The 21,731-nt window shown below is 45.6% G+C and overlaps 1 protein-coding gene across 1 annotated transcript in view; it reads right to left on the bottom strand.

Annotated features, from left to right (window-relative positions):
- NCS1 (neuronal calcium sensor 1) overlaps positions 1 to 21,731 on the bottom strand; it is a 65,339-nt gene that overhangs the window by 31,097 nt on the left and 12,511 nt on the right. The window contains exon 2 of the mRNA XM_082207889.1: positions 17,320 to 17,845. Coding sequence (XP_082064015.1) covers positions 17,320 to 17,383 — 64 coding nt within the window. The 5' untranslated portion in view covers positions 17,384 to 17,845. The remainder of the gene's footprint in view (positions 1 to 17,319; positions 17,846 to 21,731) is intronic.

Genomic DNA, 21,731 nt, shown 5'->3' with positions numbered 1-21,731 from the left:
GGCTTAGTCATGCTGGCCACGTGACCTGGAAGCTGTACGGCGGCTCCCTTGGCCAATAAAGTGAGATGAGCGCCACAACCCCAGAGTCGGTCACGACTAGACCTAATGGTCAGGGGTCCCTTTACCTTTACTTTAAATGGCAGAGGTAGAGTGGGGGAGCAATCCCGTGAGTGGCGGCTGCTCCTTCCAGGTTAGGTCTCAACAATCAGCACAGGCAGGGCTATGAAGAAGGAGGAGCTCATCTTTAAAATTTCCCACAATGCATCAGAGTGAAGCTAAGCTGGGAGTGTTGTAGGAAATGGAAATGGTTTTTTGGTGGAACATCCAGTGAGGCCCAGATAAAGGATCAGCAGTGGGGCCTACCAGGGCTCGGGGTCCCTGGCAGTCACCACAAGCTTCCAAGTGCTGGAGCCATCCCTGTTCATATCTCCCACTACGATCTTGCAGAAAAGCTCAACGAGGATCCGCAGCAAATTTCATAGCATATTTGCAGGATGTGGATTTTGCTGAACTGAAAACTTTGCATTTTCAGGCCCAGGCTTTTGGAAATGAATCGTGCAAAAGCTTCTCTGTTCAAAAGCACAGGTTTCCTGCATCTGTATCCTGGGGACACCAAGTAAGTCCAGCAGACCTTTATCAACTTCATGTCAGATGTTAGCTCCACATACACAAACACCCACCTCCACAAAACTTTGCAAACCCATAAAACAGGCTATTTCTCACCCAAAAAAACCTTTATAAATTCATAATTCTGAAACTGATTATTACTTGAGAACTGAGATCCTGGTCTTCTTAGCTTTCTTTCTTTTTAATGCTTTTTGGTTCAGTGATTTCCTGCCCCATAAAAATTCCAGCAATTCAAGTTAAACATTAAAAGTGCAAAAAATAAGTATGTAACTCATTCAAGTCTACATTTCGTTGAGGCTACACCTGGGCTTCAGTTACAGTCCACAGGTGCATGCTGCTCCATACAGCAACAACAAAATCCCTGCATGTCAGGATAACGGAACCAAGCATAGCCTTCTCCATTACACACTAGGTCTCTAGATGCAGGCTGCCTGCTTTTTGTATACTGCAATGGCTTCTCAATGTATTTAGAGGTTTTAAACTTTTTTTAAAAGCTTTAGATTATTTTAAATGGTTTCTCAACACTTTAAATGTGTTTTAAATCTAATTTTAAATTGTGCTGTTTTAACATTTTGCTGCTTAATGCCTTGGGTCCCTTTTGGAAGGAAAGGCGAGGCACAAATTTAATAAATGAATAAATAAAAACCTAAAACTATATGCATACACACACAAAAACCCTATAAATGTAAAAGCAGTTGTTAAACAACAACGGTAAGTGTGTGCTGAATATGTGTTTGACACCAATGTTTATTTATTGCATTTCTATCCCAACTTTTTCCCTAAGGAGCTCAAGGTAGCATACATAGTTGTACTCTTCTTCATTTAATCCCTATGAAATAGGCTAGATTCAGAGGTAGTGACAGGACCATGGTCACCCAATGAGCTTCATGACCACATGGAAGATTTGAACCCTGGTCTCTCCCAGGACCTGGTTCTCATTTAAACCCCGCAATAAGTCTGCCCAGTAGGTCAGGCTGAGAGGTAGCAACTGGCCCAGAATCACCTAGTGAGCTTCATGGTTGATTGGGGGATTTGAACCCTCGTCCTGGTCCTCATTTAATCCCCACAATAACCCTGTGAGGTAGGTCAGGCTGAAAGAGTGACTGTGACCCATACAGAAAGCTCCATTACCTGATTCAAACCCGTCTCCCAGACCCTAGTCCAGCACTCTAACCATTACACCACCAGCAGCTCTCATATGTGTGCATGTGAATGAGAGAGACAGGGTGACTCCTCCCACTTCCCACTCTTATCCCACCCACTCCCATTTGGGCCCCACCATCTCCTGGCATGAGGCCAGGGAGGTTGGCAGCTGTCAGGAGTGCGGTAAAATGCTTCCTTGCTCTCCACTAAACACCTCATTGGGAAATAGGCCAGAAATTTCTCGTCCCCACCCTCCCTCCTCACCAGGCTTAAATATGAGATGCCGACTTTCAGAAATTTTTTCCCAAAGGGGATTTGCAGCTGGCTTCCTTCCAGCACTGATTTGTTGCTAGGCCAGTGTCACACGACAGCGAGGGGAAAGGCGGCGTTGACGGGGTGGAACCTATTGTGTGCAGGGAGCTGGAGAATAAAGAAATCCCTGACACTCCTGAGCTTATTAAAACAATGCCTACGTATCTTCAGCCCTGGCGCTGGCATCTGTGCCATCTGAATCAGAGGAGATGGTCTCTTCAAAGGCTAGCAACATTTTAAAAATTTGCTTCAGCAGAGCAGGCGTGGAAGATCCACTCTCCCTTTCCACCACCCAGCTCACCCACCTATGCAGAATTTCTGCTCCCTCATGGACACTGTACATGGCCAAGCTGTCAAGATACAAGGCTGGGTGGTCAAGACAAAAAACACAGAACTAAAAAAAAATCTGCTCCAGATTCCTCACTGCTCTCCCAGCACCCAGGAAGCATGGGTGGAAGTGCTGCTTATTCTGAGACGGAAGGCATGACACCCATGCATTTCTAGAGTCAGTGGGCTATTAGGCAGCTGTGGCTTCCCCCAAAGGATCCTGGGAATTGTAGTTTGCTGTTACATGCCAAGAGTTGTTAGGAAACCCCCACACTCCCCCTCACAGAACTACAACTCCCAGAGTGGGTTAGCAATCCTTCTTCTCAGGGAACTCTGGGAACTGTAGCTCTGTGGTGGGTAAAGTGTGAGCCTCCTAACAACTCTTGGCCCCTAACAGCAAACTGTAGTTCCCAGGATTCTTTTGGGGAAGCCATGGGTGTTTAAAATGGCATGGTTCTGCTTTAAAGGTATGCTGCAGATGGTGCCTTAGTGGACTACATCCTGGTGTTGCTGCTGTTGATTTCTAAAGGTGAATGATAATAATTTGCAATAACTGGTATTCTGAGGCATCTTACCTCTGGCAGGGGAAGCAGGATGCTACAAAGCCTTCCAAAACCGAGTCCAGGGCTGGCAAATTTGAAAGTAAGTTCCCAGGTCTGCTGGAATCTTTATTTTATTTTTAGGCTTGCTTCCTAAGAATGCAGCACCAGTCTCGCCACTCCCAACACCCTAACAAAAGGCCTTAGAGCAGACTCATCTCACTCACCCACCCCCAGGGACAGCAACAGAAAGTTACGCTAATTCGCAATTAAAATCTCTTCAGATGCCATTAAATATTGAAGAAAAAGGACTCAGCAGGTTTTGGGAAATGGAACCAGCAGACAGAAGTCTCTGAGTCAAGATTGACAATGTATCATGATAACTGCAGGGAGTGGCCTTAAATCAAATCACACCACAGGATCCATCAAGCTCAATACTGTCTGCAGTGACAGGCAGGAAGCAGCTCTCCAGAGTTTCAGGCAGGAATTTCTCCCAGCTCTAAATGAAGTGGTCAATATTATCATTATTATTACCATACTGGGGGGGCTGAGTTCAGATTCTCCACCCCCAGTGCCAAAATGTCAGCACCACACTCCACCTGGCTTCCACCACACTTTTGATGCTGTTCCCTTTCCAGCTAGCCACTGCCACCTTTGATAACCTAAATTTCTGTCCTCGGGACTGAACCCACTTGTGATTCCCAGCAAATGCCATTCAGTGGCTGGCTGCCTCTAACAGAGGAAGCTGAATGATAGGTTATCCATAACCTCTGCTGGGAAGCTGGTTTGCTGGGAAAGCAAAACCAGTACAGTGGTACCTCAGGTTAAGAACTTAATTTGTTCTGGAGGTCCGTTCTTAACCTGAAACTGTTCTTAACCTGAGGTACCACTTTAGCTAATGGGGCCTCCCACTGCTGCCGCAAGATTTCGGTTCTCACCTGAAGCAAAGTTCTTAACCCAAGGTACTATTTCTGGGTTAGCGGAGTCTGCAACCTGAAGCGTCTGTAACCCGAGGTACCACTATATTTATTTTACACATTCCTTTCCAGGAGGTATACACCACTTTTCACCAAAGTGTGTTTTACAACAGTCAACAACAAACAAACCCTTCTATCAAAGTAATGTGGCGTTTAAAACACAGCATTGCAGCATAGCTCTTCTCCCCAAAGGTAGAACATGCAGAAGGTCCAATGTTCAATCCCCAGCATCTCCTATTCAGGAGGATTGGTTTCTTAATTTATTTTTAGATGAAAGTAATAATTAGAAAAATTCATGGAGGAGAAGGCTATCCATTGCTACTAGCCACGATGGCCATGCTCTTCCTTCACAGTCAGAACAGGAATGCTTCTGCATACCAGTTGCTGGAAGCCACAGGAGGGGAGAGTCCTCTTGTGCTCAAGTCCTGGTAGAGGGTTTCCCTTTGGGGTATCTAGCTGGCCACTGTGAGAACAGTATGCTGGACCAGATGCACTCCCTTTGGCCAGCAGGCTCGCCTTATGTTCTTAAGGGCCAGACGAAGTACAGGGCAGCTTCTTATTTTCCCTCCAGGTCACTTTTGAAATTCTGGGTTAGCAGAGCGACCAACTGGCACCCCATGGGATTAGGCTCTGGGGGCCACTAGTTGTTGCCCACCACCCCCGGGCTGCAACAGACTGTCAATCCAATCCAGGACCAGCAGCCTGCCATGCATTCTTTGGAAAGACGCTGGCTGCTCTCTGAGCCTTCTCGAAACGGTGCTGGCTTTTTAAGGGTTGTGCATTGCACCACTGTGCAGGGAAAACACATGAACCTGTGGCGTCCTCTTTGATTGCCTTTTTGGGTAAGCAATTCTGTGGACTGCAGCAGAGGCGGCAACAGAGGAAGGGGAGGGAGGGTGCGGAGTGAGCACACCTTTGCCTGGGTACGTGCTCTGGATTCAACAGTTTTGCCAAAGCTGGAGTCTCAGACTCAATCTGCACATTTCCAAGGCGAGGAAAGGAAGGAGGGGCAGAAACCCCACACTCCTTGAAACGTGCCCCCAAATCTTCACTTAAAAACAGCTCCACTTTTTTTCCCCAAGAGAATCGATCCATTCAAAGCAAACTGATCATGCCAAATAGAATAAGTCAGTGGTTCGTTGAGCTAATAAAATCAGATTGTGAAGCATGTTAAACAGGGGAGTTGAGATTCCTTTCAAAAGACAGATTAGCCCAAAGATCAGCAGAGGATGGCATTGTCTGAAAAGTTCATTTGTACAACATTAAGAAGTGTTGTGTAGGGACAAAGCTGTCGTCTATCTAGGGCATTGGTCTTCAACCGGTGCTTCCAGATCTAAGGTGGGTCACAACAGGAGCACAACCGCTATGCAAATATAGGTTGAAAGATGCATATTTGGGTTAAAAGAAGGCCCTGGATCTGGAAAGGTTAAACACTGTTGATCTACCTGATGTTCAAGATCCTAAGAATGGCCAGCCAGACATCTCCGGGAAGCCTCCAAGCTGCTAGTCCCCACTGACTTTTATCGGTTTTTATCCTGCCTAATTCTCAGACATGACTCAAGGTGGCTAACAAATCCAGAGCTTCATATATACGGTATATGAAACAATCCACATGCTGACTCACACCACAAGATCAAAATATTATATAAAAAATAAAAACCCAACAAACAAACCCAGGGCATCAATAATAAAACATCAAACCAGAAAAATAAATCAATAACCCATTAATAGCCTTTTATAAACATTTTTTTTATTTTTAACTAACTTTTTTGTTTTTAAATAAATAGAAATACTAGATACAAGTACCCAGCATTACATCTAATAATGTTCATTCTATCCATTGACTTTAGACTTAAGCTTACACACTCAGTGCCTAAACATTTTACTTAACATAACCCCTTGACTGAGAATATTGAGTGGTTGGTATATTTTTGGTTGTTAGCATAGTTAAAGAAAGGGATCCGTGTTTGTTGGAGGGTGTTTCTATGCATATGCCTTTAATTGCCCTCCTCACACTTTGCTGTATTCCATATATTATTTCCCCATATGCTCAGGGATATTTCCGTCTGGTTCTTCCATTGCTGGGCTATCGCTAATTGTTCTGCAGTCATTAAGAAGCTGTCCAGTTCTCTGTGGTGGAGAATGGAGCCCAAGTCTATGTCCAAAGATCGTAGGGCTAAGGCAGGATTTGGAGAAAGGGGTTGGCTTATCACGGTGGCTATAATGGAGAATACTCTATTCCAAAAGTTTTTAAAATGGAGACATTCCCACAAAACATGAATAAATGACCCCAGTTCACAACAACTCTTCCAACATGAAAGTGAAAGGGAGGGATTAATTTTTGCAAGCCTGACTGGTATCCAGGGTCAGTGGAGGATAACCTTGAGCAAGGCCTCCTGTAAGCAAGCAGAGATGGTTTTACGGCAGCAAGGCAGAGGGGTGTCCAGCTACCCTCCCATTTGTGATCTTCAGTTGGGTGGCCTAATTCCCATAAAAAATTGAAGGCCTCTAGCATCTCCTGTTTTATGACATTACAGATTGCTGTATATTAGGGAAGCAGCACCCATCAGGTCATATGCTGACTTGCTGTAGAAGGATTCAAACAAGGTAAGTGTGCATAAGTCCTCTCCCCTGCTCTCTAAACAAGGTGCAAAAGAATGAGCCTCAAACCAGGTACTGTAGTACAAATGCCTTTTAATTTAACTTGCAGTTTCTTTTTGGATATTGCTTTCCCTCTGTGAAGCAGGTCATGGATTATGTAAATGCCTACATCTTCCCAATCCTTAAACCGTTGATATTTATCTGTGTGGCTGAAAGCTGGATGATCGAGGAGGAATGGGACCAGTGGTGAGGGTCAGGGCCCAGTGTTTCACTCCATGTTCTCCACACTATCAGTACTCATCTTGTAAATGGATGGTCTATTTTCCTTACCTCCTGCATATACAAAGGTAAGAAAAGGTGACTTCTCATTGAAGGTGTGGAAGGGACTATCTCAAGTTGGACCCAAGGATCGTCTGTTCTTTTTTAAAAAAAAAAAAAAATTATTAAGGGTTTTCTTGTTTACAATGTAAGTGTAATGCCTCGTATTTTTCCCCATGTAACATTTTTACAAATCCATTTCATTTGTTGAGGCATTAGGGGGAGAAGGGGAAAAAAAAGAAAGAAAGAAAAAGAAAGGGGGGTGGAGGGAGGGGAGATGGATGGGGGTGGGGTCGGGTAACGGTGTTTCTATTATGCTTAATGTATGTAGAGTTTGGTGTCAGCGTGCTTGTGTTGTTCACTTGTGTTCCTTTGGTGGTGAGAGAGGTTGGGGTTGGCCTAGGGTGTGATTGTTTGTTTGTGATTGGCTTTGGTGATCTTTGTTTTTGTGTGTGAGTGAGATGGGTGGGTGTTTTGGATCAGGTTAGCCATATTGATTTGTATGCTGTTGGTGGGTTGTTGTCATTGTCTTGTTGGGCTGTGTATGTGATAAAGGGGAGCCATACCGGGGTCAAGGTGTCTTCTTCTGTTTGTCCCCGTGTCAGTTTCAGTTTATTAGTTAATTTTTCTAGTAGGGCTGTTTCCCATACTATTTGGTACCATTGGTCCATGCTTACTCCTGACAGGTCTCTCCAGTGTCTGGTTATGGTGTTTCTGGCTGCTGAAAGTAGGTGGGTTATGAGTTCTTTGTGGTGTAAATGGGCATTATTGTCTTGGAAGATGTTTAGTAGGGCCAATTCTGGGGTGAAGTCTAATACTTGCTTAGTTATTTTACATATTTCTTGTATGGCTGTTGTCCAGAATAGTTGGATTTTGGGACACTCCCACCACATGTGGAGGTATGTGCCTGTGGAGGTGCACCCTCTCCAGCATTTTGGTGAGGTTCCTGGGCGTATTAGCGCTAGTTTCCTTGGTGTTAGGTACCACCTGTAGGTGAGTTTCAGTGTGAGTTCTTTTCTTTTCGTTGATATGGATTTAAAGGGGGGTTTAGACTACATTCTGGTCCATTGAATGGGGTTAATCTCATAGCCTATGTCATTCTCCCATTGTTTTTTGATTGCGTCTAGGGGATTTGAGGGATTTTGGAGTAGTATTTTGTATATTGCGGATACCGTCCCTTTACCGTTTCCCTTTGTTGTTAGGAGGAGGTTTTCAAAGGTTGTCAGGGGCCTCGTTGCTGCTGATTTTACTGTTGGGTTGTTTAAGAGGGCATGTAGTTGGTGTTGTGTTAACCAGGGCATTCGGGTATCTTCTAGTTTGTCTTGCATTTCTTGTGTTGACAAGGGTTTGTTATTTTTATAAAAGTCTATTAGGCGATATAAGCCTTTGGTTCGCCAGGTTCTTATCTGGAGGTTTTGTGCTGCATAATGGGAATAATGGGTGGTACCCTAGGGGGATAAGTGGGGAGGGTCTTCTGTTCTTACCCTGAGCAATGGGATCAAGGATTTGAAAAGCAGCAAAACAGAACATTAAGTTAGACATTTCCACTCCTCCTTTTGTTCAATGTCTACAAAGTTTTGTTGCTTATCCTAGATTTTTTGCCTCCCAACACAAATGCATTGAGTTTCTTTTGCCATCTCTTTAGATGAAGAGGAGGGATGAGAATAGGCAAACTTGAAGGCGGGGGGGGGGGAGAGTGTAAGCATTTAGGTAACAATGACATTTAGACCACAGCTATTTGCCTGAGCTAGCTAAGGCTAAGATATTTCCATTCCCTAAAATCTTTTTATACAGTCCCCTATAGCTTCTATGTCTCAGTTGTCTTGTGTCTGCAGTAAGTACTGTATTTTTTGCTCTATAAGACGCACCAGACCACAAGACGCACCTAGTTTTTGGAGGAGGAAAATAAGGAAAAAATATTCTGAATCTCAGAACCAGAACAGCAAGAGGGATCGCTGCACAGTGAAAACAGCAATCCCTCTTGCTGTTCTGGCTTCTGGGATAGCTGCGCAGCCTGCATTCGCTCCATAAGACGCACACACATTTCCCCTTACTTTTTAGGAGGGGAAAAGTGAGTCTTATAGAGCAAAAAATATGGTATTTAAATCCTCCATGTGCTATGGCAAATGGAGAGTTAACTAGCAACCAGTCTAAATTGATAGGAGGGTGCAGGGATTTACAATAGTTGATTTACAATCCTGCTACCCTGTGAAACATTTCTAACTGCCACTTAAGTGGATTTTGCAGAATTAAGAGGGTGTCATCTGCAAACATATTCATTTTGTGTACCTCATTCTCTCTATAAAAGTGTCTTTGTGCAGTTGAATGGCTAATACCTCTATGATCAATGCAAACAGCAATGGCAGCAGAGTGTCGGGTGTCCCTTAAGAGCTCGATAGCCTGAGAGTCGAAGCCATTGATTGAAATGATTGGTTTTGATTTGGAGTATAATTGCTTAATGAGGTGCAAGGACTTAGATCCAAATTTCAATTCAGTTAGCAGGTGTATCAGGAACAATGAATCAGTTCTATCAAATGTCTTTTGGCATCAAGAGAGATTAATATGCCAGCTCTCATCTGCCTATTCACCTCATGTATAACATTTAGTGCCCTTCTAATGAAACTTGTGGTGCTTCTCTTCTGGCCAGCATGAACCCTGTTTGATCTGGAGATATGTACTGAGTTATAAACATATTTAGACGCTTGACCATTATTGATGTGAACAACTTTGTGTCTACATTAATGAGAACTATATGACTCAAAGTAGCATTAGTTTTGAAGAACACTATTTTTGTGATGCCCCCCCCCCCTCTAGTTGTACAGTTTGGTCAGCTATGGGGCAAGCTCATTGAGAAATGCTTTATAAAACTCTCCTGTAAAATCGTCCAGTCCTGAGGACTTTCCGGATTTTAAATTCTTAATTACCCCTAGGACTTATTCCCAAGAAATGGATTGGTTTAGGTACTAATATTAGGTCTATGTATGACATTGACTTAGGGGGAAAACATGAGAATTCCCTGCCTTCTAGATGTAGTGTCTGCCAGGGGTCCACAAGGTCCCTTTCAGTTAATATTTCCACCTAGCATGGGTTGCAGATTTTGTTCACGGATCAGTGCCTACTTCGGTCCTTTGTGTCATTGCTGCAGCAACTGAAGTCTCTGCCTGTTATGGTTTGTCCTCTTTTTAAATGGTCTAATTATGTTAGCATCTTCCCGAGAAAGTCTTCTTGTGCTGAGTTGGGTGCATATAAATAAGCAATGGTGATTTCATGGTTGCCTATGACACCTTGAACAAAGAGGTATTTGCCTGTTGGTTTCTTCCCAACTTTCCTAAACACTCAGAGGGCAATGCTTGCTTATCAGGACAGCCACGCCTCTGGCTTTCCCAGAGCCGGGGGCTTGTAGTTGCTCGCCTATCCAGCAAGGCAGCCCTCTGGTTCCTGCATTGATGGGTCTCCTGCAGGAGAACAATGTCTGGATGTTCCCTCTGCAGGGCTGCCTCCACTCTGGCTCTTTTGATTGGTGATCCTAGCCCTCTAACGTTGAAGGAGAGAAGCTTTATATGTAGTTTGGCTTTGAGGAATCATAGTAATGTTGGTAGAAATGTGGATAGCAGAGAGTTAAATGCTAAGTACAGTGGTGCCTCGCAAGACGAAATTAATTCGTTCCGCAAGTCTCTTCGTCTTGCGAGTTTTTCGTCTTGCGATGCACGGTTTCCCATAGGAATGCATTGAAAATCAATTAATGCGTTCCTAGGGAAACCGCCTTCAGACCGCCTTCAGACCGCCTTCTGAAGGCTGGGAGGGGGGGGACAAGGGCTTTTCTTCCCACCCCCAGCATTTAAAAAAAACCCGGGACAGCGGAGCGACAATGGGCGACAATGGTATGTTTAAATTCAAGGAGAGTATCTAGTAAATAATGAATTGAACCATGTCCCCGCTCCTCCTCCTGGTTCTCCAGTAGGCGTTGTAGATGAAAAAAATTCCTCCTATCCCTCTCAAATTATCCCTTCAGCTTCCTAGCCATCATTTGTAAGAGTTGGATCTCAGATTGGTTAGTTAGAGCAAGATTGTGTGCATCATTTGTTGTTTTAGAAATATATGACAGTTGACAAGATAGCACATCAAATTTCTGCTCAAATAGCTAGGGCTGCTCCCCAGTCCAAGACCAGTCCTCGCCTTATTTTGTTAATGTACTCATCATGCTGGCGGGCGGCATTTTAAAATCGCCCCGGGACAGCGGAGGACTTCTCCGCTGTCCGGGGTGATTTAAAAGCCCCTGGGAAGGCAGGCAGGGGGGACAAAGACTTTCGCCCCCGCCCGCCTTCAGAAGGTGTTCCCGCCCCCCCCGCCCCACTTCGGAGCAGCGTTCCAAAGCCCGGCAGTGGGGGCAGGTGTTCCCGCCCCCCCGCCCGGCTTCGGAGCAGCGTTCCGAAGCCCGGCGGCGGCGGGAGGAGGCGTTCCCGCCCCCCCCCGCCCGGCTTCGGAGCAGCGTTCCGAAGCCCGGCGCGGCGGGAGGAGGCGTTCCCACCGCCCGGCTTCAGAGGAGGTCCGAGGACAGTGGGGAAGACGCGCTGCGCTTCCCCGCTGTCCCGGATATTTCCCTATGGGCTGTCGTCTTGCAAAGCAAGCCCATAGGGAAATTCGTCTTGCGAAGCGCCTCCAAAATGGAAAACCCTTTCGTCTAGCGGGTTTTCCGTCTTGCGAGGCGTTCGTCTTGCGAGGTACCACTGTATGTAGTTCCTGCTCTATTAAAGATGGAATTTTTCAAGAAATTCGGTTTTTCTGCTAGACTTCTATAACTTGAAAAGGACATAAACTGAAAACTACATACACAAATGCTGGAGTGTGCTTCCCTGCTTGCCAACAGGAACGTGGGAGTGGTGGAGATCCTTCCCATGGTACCCAGGATCTATTAGGGGGGCAGGCGGGGGCTTGTTGCTAAGCTGCACACCTCCTAATGCCCAAGGACAAAGGCTCTTCCAAATTACTGTTGTGCTTGTTAGAGTGGAGTCCAGATGTTTTTCATGCATGAAAACAAAACAAAACAATTTCTTACTTTCTAATTGGAGTTGCCTTATTTCTTTCTGCCCTTTTTTGGTTGTCCAGCCTGAGAAGGTGCTCTTGTGCACTTGAGCTGAGGAGCGATATCTCCTGCTTGGAGCAGGAGCTCTTTCAGTATGTTGCCAGTCTGCTGGTTATCACTTGCAACCCAGGTTCTGCTTTTTAGCCGGACTATCAACTTAATAGGGAAGCCCCAGCAATATGCTATGCCCACTTCTTTTAGAGCCGATGTATAAGGCTGGAGAGCCCTCTGCCACCACAGTGTGGCTGGGCTGTTATCCTGAAATATTTCAGCGGTGGCTTCGCCATATTTTAGATTTCTAACATTCCTTAGTGCTCTGAAAATTGAGTCTTTGAGTCTATTCTGTTCAAAAAGAATTACCACTTCTCTTGGGGCTTCCCTGGTTCTGCTTCTGCCTCTGGGAACCCGATGGGCTTTTTCTATGGGCGACAATGGTATGTTTAAATTCAAGGAGAGTATCTAGTAAATAATGAATTGAACCATGTCCCCGCTCCTCCTCCTGGTTCTCCAGTAGGCGTTGTAGATGAAAAAAATTCCTCCTATCCCTCTCAAATTATCCCTTCAGCTTCCTAGCCATCATTTGTAAGAGTTGGATCTCAGATTGGTTAGTTAGAGCAAGATTGTGTGCATCATTTGTTGTTTTAGAAATATATGACGGTTGACAAGATAGCACATCAAATTTCTGCTCAAATAGCTAGGGCTGCTCCCCAGTCCAAGACCAGTCCTCGCCTTATTTTGTTAATGTACTCATCTGAGTCTCTGTCCTCTTCCATTGTGGCAGCTACTGTCCTTTGGGGCGGGGGGGGGGGGTAGGTTTATATTGCCTTTGGTCATGTCAGTGTCTGAGGCCTCCTCCAAAGCCTCAGACAGGGCTCTGTCTATTTCTTCTGAAGATGTCACCTCACAGATTTGCTTTTTGGTTCTCATATTGCTTGGCTCATCACCTTGCTGGGGCTGCATAAAACTTTTTGTTTAGATGTCAATACGATCCATTCTGCTTAGATTTTGTCCCGGGGCAACTGGAGACAAAGAAATATGCCACCATTTAGCTTTCCAGATAGCCCCCCCCCCCCAACATTTTAAAAACAGCTACTTTTTAAAAATCAACCGCCTAAAATAGTAAGAGCATAAGACGAGCCTTGCTGGATCAGGCCAAAATGGGTGGGAACCATCTAGTCCAGCATCCTGTTCTCACAGTGGCTGACAAATGCCCCAATGGGAATCCAGAAAGTAGGACCTGAGAGCATCAGTGACTTTCCCCACTTATGAATCCCAGCAACTGGTATTTAGAGTCATTACTGCCTCTAACAGTGCAGGGAGAATACTGCCATTGTGGCTAGCAGCTATTAGCCATATCTTCCACAAATCTGCAATTCTGTTTTAAAACCATCCTAGTTGGTGGTCATCGCTACAACACCATCAGCCCCCAAGCTGTCAGGGCCAATTCTCATGGGTAATGGGAGTTGTAGTCCAGCAAGACCTAAAGGTCAGCTATCCCCTGGCCTACTAGGCCTTTAAAAGGTTAAACACCAGCAGCTTGAATTGAGCTTCTCGGCATCTCAGAGGTAGACTGCCCCTGAACTTGGAGGCACCGCTCCTAACTATCTCTGTTAAATGCTGTAGGCAGACAGTTAATTTTATCAATTCCTTTCCTGAGAACCAGGTGGACTGCCTAGTCATGTCAATGGATCCATCCTGTTTAGCATCTGCCTTCTGAAAAGAACCAGCCAAAGACCTCTGCAAACCTCCCAAGCAGGGCATTAAGCCAGCCAGCCCTCCCTGGTCATCTGTCCCCACCATCTGTCTGCACAGGCTCCTTTTAGCCAGCATGGCTAAAAAATATTGATCAACAAATTTAACAGAGGACTGGGTTAAGTCCTCTTTTAAAAAATCAAGGGGTTGGCCACCCACACACCTCATATCAGCGTTAATTCCTTTAAATTAACTGTGTTAAAGGAGTCTTTGAAGACTAGTGCTCATTTGGGGCTGATAGGGCAGAAGGCAGAGTGCCCAAGCAGTGGGCGGAGCCAGAGGCAACAAAAAGCAGAGCCAACTAATTCTAGTTCTGTCTCCATCTCCTCCCTGCCTAGTTCTACAAGGGGCAACACTGAGACGGAGGAGGAGGAGGAGGAGGAAGAGGGGGAGGAAGCTTGACTGGTTGTAAGAAGGCAGGCAGGTACGGATTGGCTGAGGGCAGTCTGAGGTGGGGGGGGGCAGTGCCCCATTTGCCCTAATGAACCAACCTCTACTGTATTCCATTTATAGAATCATAGAATTGTAGAGTTGCAAAGGACCCTGACAATCATCTAGTCCCTGCAATGCAAGAAATGCAGTTGTCCCATATGGTGATCGAACCTGCAACCTTGGCATTACCAGCACCACGCCCTACCCAACTGAGCTATCCCGGCTACATTTGTTCTGAACCTGTGTCAATCAGATTTAACTGGGAGATAGCCGTACCCTCGCCACAGACTCTTAGCATCACAGGCACATTACATTTTAGGTGCGTCCAATTGGCATGCGATCGCAGACACACGGGTCGTCTTGGACCTGGGAGAAGGCAGAACAGGGGGCAGGGAGGACCAGAATGGGGCAGAGATACTTATACTCACTCTGCCAATGCACACAACAGCTGGCTGTATAAGAGAGAAAGAGCCGTCCATTAGCCCTCTCCATACTAAAAGTTTGGTCAATAAGAACGTAGAAAAGTTGCCTTATGATAAATCATACTATCGGCCTATTGAGAACAGCATTGCTAACATCAACCTGGTGATCTCCAGGTGTGCTTGGACAATAGCTGCCATCAGCACCAGTCAGCATGGCCAAAAGCTCATGGGTGCTTGGAGGTATTGTCCAGCGACATTTGAGGGCACCAGGTTGGGGAAGTCTGGTCTTCTCTAACTGGCAGTGGCTCTCCAGAGATTCATGACTCTTTTCCCAGCCCTGCTAGGAGATACCAGTGGGTTTGAATAAACAAAACAAAGTTATAGTCCTCATGTAATCAGGAACATGGGATTGACCCTACTTAGTTGAAAACAACAAAGCTCTTTCAAACCCAGCAATGGAAGCGGGAGGCAATGACATGTCCTCTCTAAAAGTTAGCTACCCACATAGATAAATATTTCACATACATATTTTCAGCAAACAATGAACTGATAATCCCATGCAGTTCAATGTACTGTCACAAACACACAACCCTTCTGGAAAGGTAGCACAACACAACAAACAACGGATCAAGCAGAGCCCAGAGACTCAGGTTCAAATCCACACTCAGCCACAGAACTCAATGGCTGACCTTAGGCCAGCCCACACTTTCCTTCCAGGCTCATCTACCTTGCAGGCTTGTTGCAGTGAAAAAAATGAGGATGCAAGAAAGGAAAGCACTCTTGAGTTCTTTAGAAGAAATGAGGGTTTTTTAAATACAACTTTCATAATACAGAAATAATACTTCCAAAAAGTTGTTTTTTTGTTTTTTATTTACTATGCTAAGATAGGGCACAGGCGAGACAGGAAAAACAGGATCCCGCTCCCTGAAAACAACTCCATGGAAAATGGGATGGGAAGCCAACAAAAATAAAGAGAAAAGATGAAATTGAGTTTTGAGTGTATACGTTAAAAATGCTGAAACTTAATAAAACATAATTGTGAAAAAGGGGGGGGGAGAAAGAGGAGCTGAATTCCTTCAATCTAATATAACCACATTCTGGCTTTATCTGTGCAGCAGGAAACCACCCCTAAAGAGCACAGCAGCTCTCCAGATGACTTGAGTAAGTGAGCCAAACTGAACAGGCAGAAAAGAGGAAGCAATCTCCAACACAGTTCCCGGCCTCTTGTTTTCCCTGAGGAAAAACAACTTGAAACACAGAAATCCCAAGCATGAGTTAAGAGCCATCTTCCCGCCATCACCATAGGAAAAGTCATTGCACCACAAATCAGCGACCCACTTTCATTATTAGAAAGGCATTTTGCTTCCCTTGCACTAACACAATAGGGGAGGGGAAGGTACAGAATCTCAGAACTCCAAGGAGCACTCTCCAGCCAAAATTCAGGACTTTGCGCACAAAGCTCTATCAAAATACCAAAGGAAACCACAAATGGACCAAATATATATACAAGTTGCCTGCCACATTTGTCTGCTTAGAGTAGACCCATTAAAATGAATGGGTCTAAGTTAGCTGTGCCCATTGTTTTCAATTCAGTAGCTGGCCCCTGTGAGAACAAGATGCTGGACAAGACCATTCATCTGATCCAGCAGGACTCTTCTTATGTTATGAATGGGTCTACTCTGAGTAGGACTTGCACTGGCTAAAAACAAATGGGTCTGCTCTGAGTAGCACAAACTACACCCCCCAGGGGGCTGCTTCCAACACTGTAAGTCCTTCTTAGAGGAAACCCACATTGAACGTGATGCACATGGCTACAACTTGGGTCCATTCATTTCAGTGGGTCCTCCTTTGCACAGAACTTGCATACAGCCATCCATCTTCACCTAATGCCCTTTGTTTTATTTCTCCATATACACATTTTTCTCTCTCTATCTTTTTCATCTTCCAGATTGTTAAATCTCTCCCCACCCCACAATGCCCATTTTCAGGATTGGCAAAAAGACAAACCGTTCTGCCTTTGCCACAACCCCCCCCTTCCGAGCCCCCAGGCTACAGCGGGCTATCAGCTCCCCAGAAATGAAGGAGGAGGCTTGGCTATTATGGTGCATGACGTTCCCCTTCCTCTCTCCTCCACACACGTGAACTCACACACATCCATCCTGACTCCATACTGGCTCACAGCCAGTCCCCACCCCCAGGAGAAGCTGAAGGGGGGGCGATGTTGCGATGCCGCCCGAGAGCATCTCAACACAACATGAATCACCACAGAACATGTGAGCCTCCTTGGCGGAAGAAAGAGAACCTGCTTGCCTTTTCTATTATTGTTTTTACTTTGATCTATGGAGCCGTGGAACTAACGACCCCACCTCAGCAGGCTTCTCCTTGCAAAAATTACTCCCTCCACGCCCACCCACCCTCACTCCCAACACCAGCACCTCGGACCACCACCCCGCCTCTCCATCAATGCAGCAGATTTTGCACCACTCAACTACGGCAGGCTTGCAGACCCTGTATCCTGCCACTATCACCACCACCCAGATCTCCTGGCCAAAGTCTTTGTGTGTCATCACACAAGTACACCCCCTCTGCCCCCCAGCCACCCCCCAAAATCCCCTACAACCAACAAAGATCCCCCCCCACACCCTCTGCAGTCCAAGGCCTTCTCTGCATCCTACCTGGCTCCAGTACCTGGAAAGTTGCACCGTTAAGAGAACCCAAAATTATTATTATTTTTTGCTGTTCAAAGTAAATTTTTAATTAAAAAGAGAGTGAAAGGAATGGCTTACAGTATGTCTTCCTCGTCAGTTCTTCCACAACTTCAGGCTTCAACTTGCTGTTCGATTTCCCCATCTTGATCTGGCAAGGTCTGTCCACTGGACTTTTTAACAGGGCATAAATTTCTCTCAAAGCCCTTCTTGCACTTAGCGGAGAAGCATATAGGAAGCCGGGGTGGGGGGCTGGGGGTGGGGGCAGAGAGATCCGATGTGAAGGGTGGAGAACGACAGAGGGACTGTCTCAGTTTCAAAGCCAAACCGGACCCTTCCGATTTCCTTCAAGTAGCGCTAACACACACCCCAAAAAATTTGGGGGGGGGAGGGGATGGAAAGTGGAGGGGGAGGGGGAAGAGAGAGAGGTGGGGAGAGAGAAAGAGAAACAAGGGGATATTAAGCTTTATAAGTTCAGCTGCAATTCCAGTGTCCGGATCCGGAGTCCCGGAGGAGGTTCACGTCCCCTTATTTTCTGGCATCCACAACTCAGCTCTGCAAAGCAGTCACAAGCAGATGGCGAGGCGGTCGTCTCCCTCCATACCGGCTGGTGAAAAAAGGGGAAGGTGGGGAGTGAGAAGACAGAGAAAAACCTTTCGTTATTACAATTATTATTTCCCAGTGAAACAGGGAAGGTCGTTTTGTTATGTTTCAGCAGGGCCCTCCTGAAATAAAAATGACGAGATTTCGCCAAGCTCACTTGCCTTTCCTATTTTTGCAAAACAGAAACGGGAAATTCGTGGAGCTTTTTCTCTGCCTCTCTCCAGACAGCCTTTTCTCCTTCTTCCCTTCCTATCCGTTCTCTCTTGCTCGCTCCTCCTCGCTGGAGCCCAGTGGCAGTGTTGCTGCTGTCGTCCCTGGTTACAAAACTGCCCTCCCCTCTCCACCGCTGTCTCTGGTGCTCTGGGTTGCCGTAGCAAACGCAGGATCTGCCACTGCACTGATAAGGTGCTAACTGGAATCTGCCAGTCAGGCAGTCGGGTGGGCTGCCTAGCAGGCTCTTCCTTTTGTCTTCTCTTTGCTTAGCCTTTTTTTAGATCAATCCTTTGGGTGTGGGGAGAGAGAGCAGGAAAGAAACGGGGGTGGGGGGGTGGGGAGAGAACAGCACAGATGAATAAGGTTTCTCGTGCAAGCACTTTTTATTTTGCTTTGATTTTTTTAAAAAATCATGTCTTATCTTGTTTTTTAAGTCAGTGTTGCTTTGTTAAAAAAGAAAAGAAAACGAGAAAAGGAAAGAAGTTTATGCATCAACCTGCTCCAACCTGAGGCCCTCCAGATGTTTTTGGACTCCAATTCCCATCATCCCTCTACATTGCCCATGCTGCCTGTGGCTGATGGGAGTTGAAGTCCAAAGCAGCTGGAGAACAGAGGGTTGGGTAGGACTAGTGTACAGTATTGCCAACAATAAAAATTGTGTGTTGTTGTTTTTTCAATCTCCAGGCCAATGTCAAGAGTGATTATGTTTCCAGCTGCTTTTTGGACATTTACCAACTGACGTGCCTTGGCAAGTGTTGAAATTTACCAGCAGGCAATGAAAAGGGGGGTGTGGCATTTGGGGAATGAACAAGGTTTTGGAAAATGATGGAGGGGCTTGGGGGTTGCCTCTAATGATAGTCCTAGTTTAGTCCTAGTCTATTAATTTCAGTGGGTCTGCTCTCAGGAGGAATAGGCTTAGGTAGGAGCCATAATGAATAAATAAAATAATGTATACAACTCAGAGTAGACGCACTGAAATTAATAGGCCTTAGATAGTCCTACTCAAAGTAGAGGCATTGGCTTGCATCCAACTAAATTCACAGTAAACACATTTTGAAATTAATGGGACCTAAGTCACATTTGTTCATTTCAATGGGTGTATGCTGAGTAGGGCTAACACTGGAGACAACCCAATGTTCTAAACTTGGGAAATACATATGAAGAATACTCAGTGGTTCTGGAGGTGAAAAGGAAACATCAGAGAATGCTTACAGTTGTTGATAATGCTTTGGGCTAATGCCCAAATTCCATTCCACTTTTTCTCACCTATTGGTAAATATCAACACTTAACAAAGTAAATGTTAGTAAATGTTCAAAATGCAGCTAGAAGCATTATAATTTTTGACACTATCCAGAGGACCATACTACTACTACTACTACTACCACTATTATTTATTTATTTATTTATTTATTAAACCCTGGAGAGCTGCTTTCAGTGAACAAAGGCAATATGAAGCTAGATGGACCAATAGTCTCCCTCAGTATAAGGCATTGCTTCCTGTGTTTCTGTTTAAGCCAGCCCCTTCTTCAGAATGATAAGGACTAGGATCTTAATTTCAAGGAATGGCTGTATCTCAGTGGGAGAACATCTGCTCTGCATGGAGAAGGTCCCAGGTTCAAGTTCCAGGTAGGGCCGGAAGATATCCTTACCTGAAACCCTGGCAAGCTGTTGCCAGTCAGTGTGGACCATGCTGAGTTAGGTGGACTAATGGCAGCTCCCCATGTTCCTAATGCTCTTACATGTTCAAAGAATGCTTTCTAATGGGAGTCAGCTCATACATTCAGCAGGAAAGTCACTAAGTGGTGACCTCATCGGCCCTATGAAATCATGCCTCAAGGCAGTTATTAGGTAACCCATCAACAAAGCACCAAATCAAAAGGAGAGGAGACAGGCAAGGGAAAGGCAGACTCTCGAATGAATTGTAGAGTTGGAAGAGATCCAAGGATCATCTAGTCCAGCCCCCTGCAATGCAGGAATGTGTCAGTGGACTTTGATCACGTCTCTTGCTTGCCTGAAGTACACAGAGGGGTGTGTAGAAACAAGTCTACTGTACAAAGATAAAATGTGCATTCATTGCTCCGCCCATTATTTCCTCTGGCCCCACCTACCACTGGCATGTTGCCCAGAAGGAGAATGTGGGTCGGGCTAAAAACACTTTCCCACTAATGACTCCAGTGGTGATACCCAGAGCAGGAAGCCAGTGTGACTTAGAAGCTTTTCCATGTGGCCTATGGATATCACATGACCCACTCCAGCCTATCACGGTGAAGAGTTCTTGCCTTTGGCCACATGGAGGGTGGTGCTAAATTCCTTCCTCACCTCTCCAGGGTCCTGGGTACTGGGGCTGGTACCAGCTCTCAAGCCCTAACGCCTGCCTGGGATAGTATTTCCAATCTCCACTAAGCTTTTCAGGAACCCAGGCAAGCAAGATTCTTGGGATCCTGCATTATTAAGATCATAGCTACTGCAGAAATTAGGGTAGCTCAGGTTTAGAGAAATGCAAGCCTTATTTCCAAAGCAGATACTCCAGTCACCATATGGAAAAATAAGAAGCTGCCTTAGTCACACCATTGGGTCCATCTTGCTCAGTACCATCTACACTGACTGGCAGTAGCTCTCCAGGGTTCAGGCAGGGGACCTTCCCAGTCCTACCTGGGGATGCCAGGGATTGAACTTGAGGCCTTCTGCATGTAATTCAGGTGCTCTACCACTGAGCTATGGCCCTTCCCTTTGCTCACAGCCCAGGTCTACATACACACCGCAACCCCATACTCACTACAGTGGTACCTCAAGTTACAGACGCTTCAGGTTACAGACACTTCAGGTTACAGACTCCGCTAACCCAGAAATAGTACCTCGGGTTAAGAACTTTACCTCAGGATGAGAACTGAAATCGCGTGGTGGCGGCACAGCAGCAGCAGTGGGAGGCCCCATTAGCTAAAGTGGTACCTCAGGTTAAGTGCAGTTTCAGGTTAAGAACGGACCTCCAGAACGAATTAAGTTCTTAACCCGAGGTACTGTGGCATCAGACACAGAATTTAGCTTCTTGTAAATCTAAACTTTTTAAAAACAAACAAACGAACACATACACATTCTAGTCCCCTTGACGGCAAATACTACAGTACAGCACTTTTAAGTGAAATCTCAGCACCCAGAGGGGTATCTGAATACAGCGTAAGAAGAGCTGGCTGGATCTGGAGATTTGCTACAGAGATCGAGACCGTGGGGAGCTCTGAAAAATTAATAAATATAATTTGGACTATGATTTGGTCTTCTTCATTTTAGTTTTTTATTTTAATTGGAGTATTATGATTGGATATATTAATTGGATGTTTTTTATTGGAAAATCAATAAAAAATATTTTAAAAAAGAAGAAGAGCTTGCTGGATCAAGCCAAAGGCCCATCTAGTCCAGCATCATGTTCTCACAGTGGCCACGCAGTGGTAACCCACAACTAGCTCCTCCTGGTGGCTTCCAACAATGGGTATTCAGAAGCATAGGAATTCCAAGGGGGTTGAGGGAGAGGTGCCACTGCCTTTGCCCCAACTAACCTGTTTCTGATTATGCCAAAGCGCTCAGATTGCATAATATATACCCACGTTGCGAAATTCCACAGGGCACGGAACACGCACGCATGCACGCACGCACGCACACACACACACAATACCACAGTCCT

This window comes from Podarcis vaucheri (assembly GCF_965113315.1).
Source record: "Podarcis vaucheri genome assembly, chromosome: Z".
NCBI lineage: Eukaryota > Metazoa > Chordata > Lepidosauria > Squamata > Lacertidae > Podarcis > Podarcis vaucheri.
The sequence above is the reverse complement of the archived record's forward strand: the minus strand, read 5'-3'. Positions and strand labels throughout refer to the sequence as shown.